Below are 2015 nucleotides of genomic sequence, written 5' to 3'. Positions count from 1 at the left end.
TGCATACATCCAAAAGTACATAAAATGAAAGCACCATGTACGTGCGCACGCACCTATGCGTGTGTATATAAAGGGATCCAATGCTTTAGAACGAAAAAATTGCCTCGACCGATCTATCTGTGAACACTAGAAAATCGAAGTACCTGCGAACTTCAAACAATCCATTGCTAAATAGATGGCTCGAAGCTAGCATAACCTTTTTTCAAAATATTTAAAGATATTGTTAAGTAGCTAGCTCACAGAAACTTTTTGAAAATATTTCTATTTTACAAACATCACCGATTTTCGCTAATACGAATTTCTCTTATCTCGCCACTACTACATGTAGGATAGCTCACAGAGACTTTCTGAAAATGTTTTCTACTTTGTAAACATCACCAATATTGGCTAATACGATTTTTTCTTATCCGCCACTACTTCATGTATTTTAGTAGTAAATCTACGTACCGCTAATTCATGTATTTTAGTAGTAAATCTACATACCGCTAATTCATGTATTTTAGTAGTGAATCTCTGGATTATGGCAAAGTGGGTAAAAATATTTTTAGCAATGACTTAGGGGTGTTCATGGTTTGGTTAAAAACCAAACCAAACCGCGAACCAAAAAACCACATTTGGTTAGGTTTGATTATAAATTTTTAAAATCGATGCTTATGTAGTTTGGTTTTGATTTTACTCTAAAATAACCAATAAAATAACCAAACTGAACCGCTAAATTTTTTCTTTTATATATATATATATATATCACATACATATGCATATATAAATTATTTATATATTATTTATAAATAAAATATAAATATCTTTTATATTTTAAATTTTAATCATGAATTTAACTTTAGTCATAGCAGTTTTAGTCATATCTCTCCATCTACGTTATGAGATTCTATATGATTTTCACACTTTGAATGGCAAATGATACTAATTGTGAAAATTATCTTGTTGTCTATGAAATTTTATTGGTAAATTTTATTAGACTATAGATAATCACTAGTTTTGAACTTTCTTTTGGTCACTATTGAGCAAAAAATTTATGTGTTTACCTTCTGGAGGTTTATCATATTATTCTCTTATATATGTAGTTTCTAAATGCATTTGTGGAAGCGTTCATATGGTGTTGTTTATTGCGTTGCCTAATTTTCTAAATACATTTGTAAAAGCATTTCATATGACGTTGCCTAAGTATAACACTAAATTGACATATTAGTTTCAAGATTGAGGAACAACACTCAGTTGACATCTCATATGTTGGATTGAATTTTTTTAAGAAAAATTTCTAACTTTTATCATTAACTAAAGTTATTAACCGAAAAAACAAACCAAACCGAACTAAACCGACAATAACCAAACCGCCAGTTATTTTTTTTGTGTTGGTTTGGTTTGATTTTAGAAATTTAAAAATCGATTAAGTTGGTTTAATTATGATATTGACCAATAACCGACCCAAACCGACAATGAACACCCCTATTTAGCATACGCAGGTAAGCAAGTATTTCTAGCTGACGGGCAAAATATCTTAAATCAGTCAACAAATAATAAAAAGTAGAAACTATGGGGCATATGTCAAAGGAGGAGTAATTTGATTCGCTACTTACAGACAAGACATCTCCGAGTTTAACTTTGTCTTCATCTCTTATCATAGATTCATTATAAGCGGCAGCCGACTGAGCAGTGGCTGCTACGCCACCGGGAATGATAACATTACTGCCTGTTGCTCGTACTTCAGCTGCTTGTATTGCTGCTGCATCGCATTGATCCACTGGTTTGCCAGGTATTGTTTGTGCAGCCGCTTCAAGAGCTTGTCCTATTGTGATTGCTCCACCACCACCACCACCGCCTCCTTGTTGCTGCTGCCCTCCTCCACTGCCACTAGTTACCCCTTGTTGCTGTCCTCCACCAGCAGTCCCACGACTGCTTTGAATGCCGGCTCCTGTTGGCTGGATGTATTGTCCAACTACCTATACATGTCAACAGCAGTAGGATAAGATTAGCTAGTCCAGAGGCGAACCTACATT

At 34.1% G+C, this 2015-nt stretch overlaps 1 protein-coding gene across 1 annotated transcript; it reads right to left on the bottom strand.

Annotated features, from left to right (window-relative positions):
- Positions 1-1415: 1415 nt before the first annotated feature.
- On the bottom strand, positions 1416-1958 carry LOC124892716 (the record flags this gene model as incomplete). Its single annotated transcript, XM_047403934.1, has 1 exon — positions 1416-1958. A coding segment is annotated over one exon (543 nt), but the record flags the coding sequence as incomplete, so codon positions are not given.
- Positions 1959-2015: the final 57 nt, after the last annotated feature.

This window comes from Capsicum annuum, unplaced genomic scaffold (genome assembly GCF_002878395.1).
Source record: "Capsicum annuum cultivar UCD-10X-F1 unplaced genomic scaffold, UCD10Xv1.1 ctg49952, whole genome shotgun sequence".
Lineage (NCBI taxonomy): Eukaryota > Viridiplantae > Streptophyta > Magnoliopsida > Solanales > Solanaceae > Capsicum > Capsicum annuum.
Note: the sequence above shows the minus strand (reverse complement) of the source record. Positions and strands in the feature narration are given on the sequence as shown.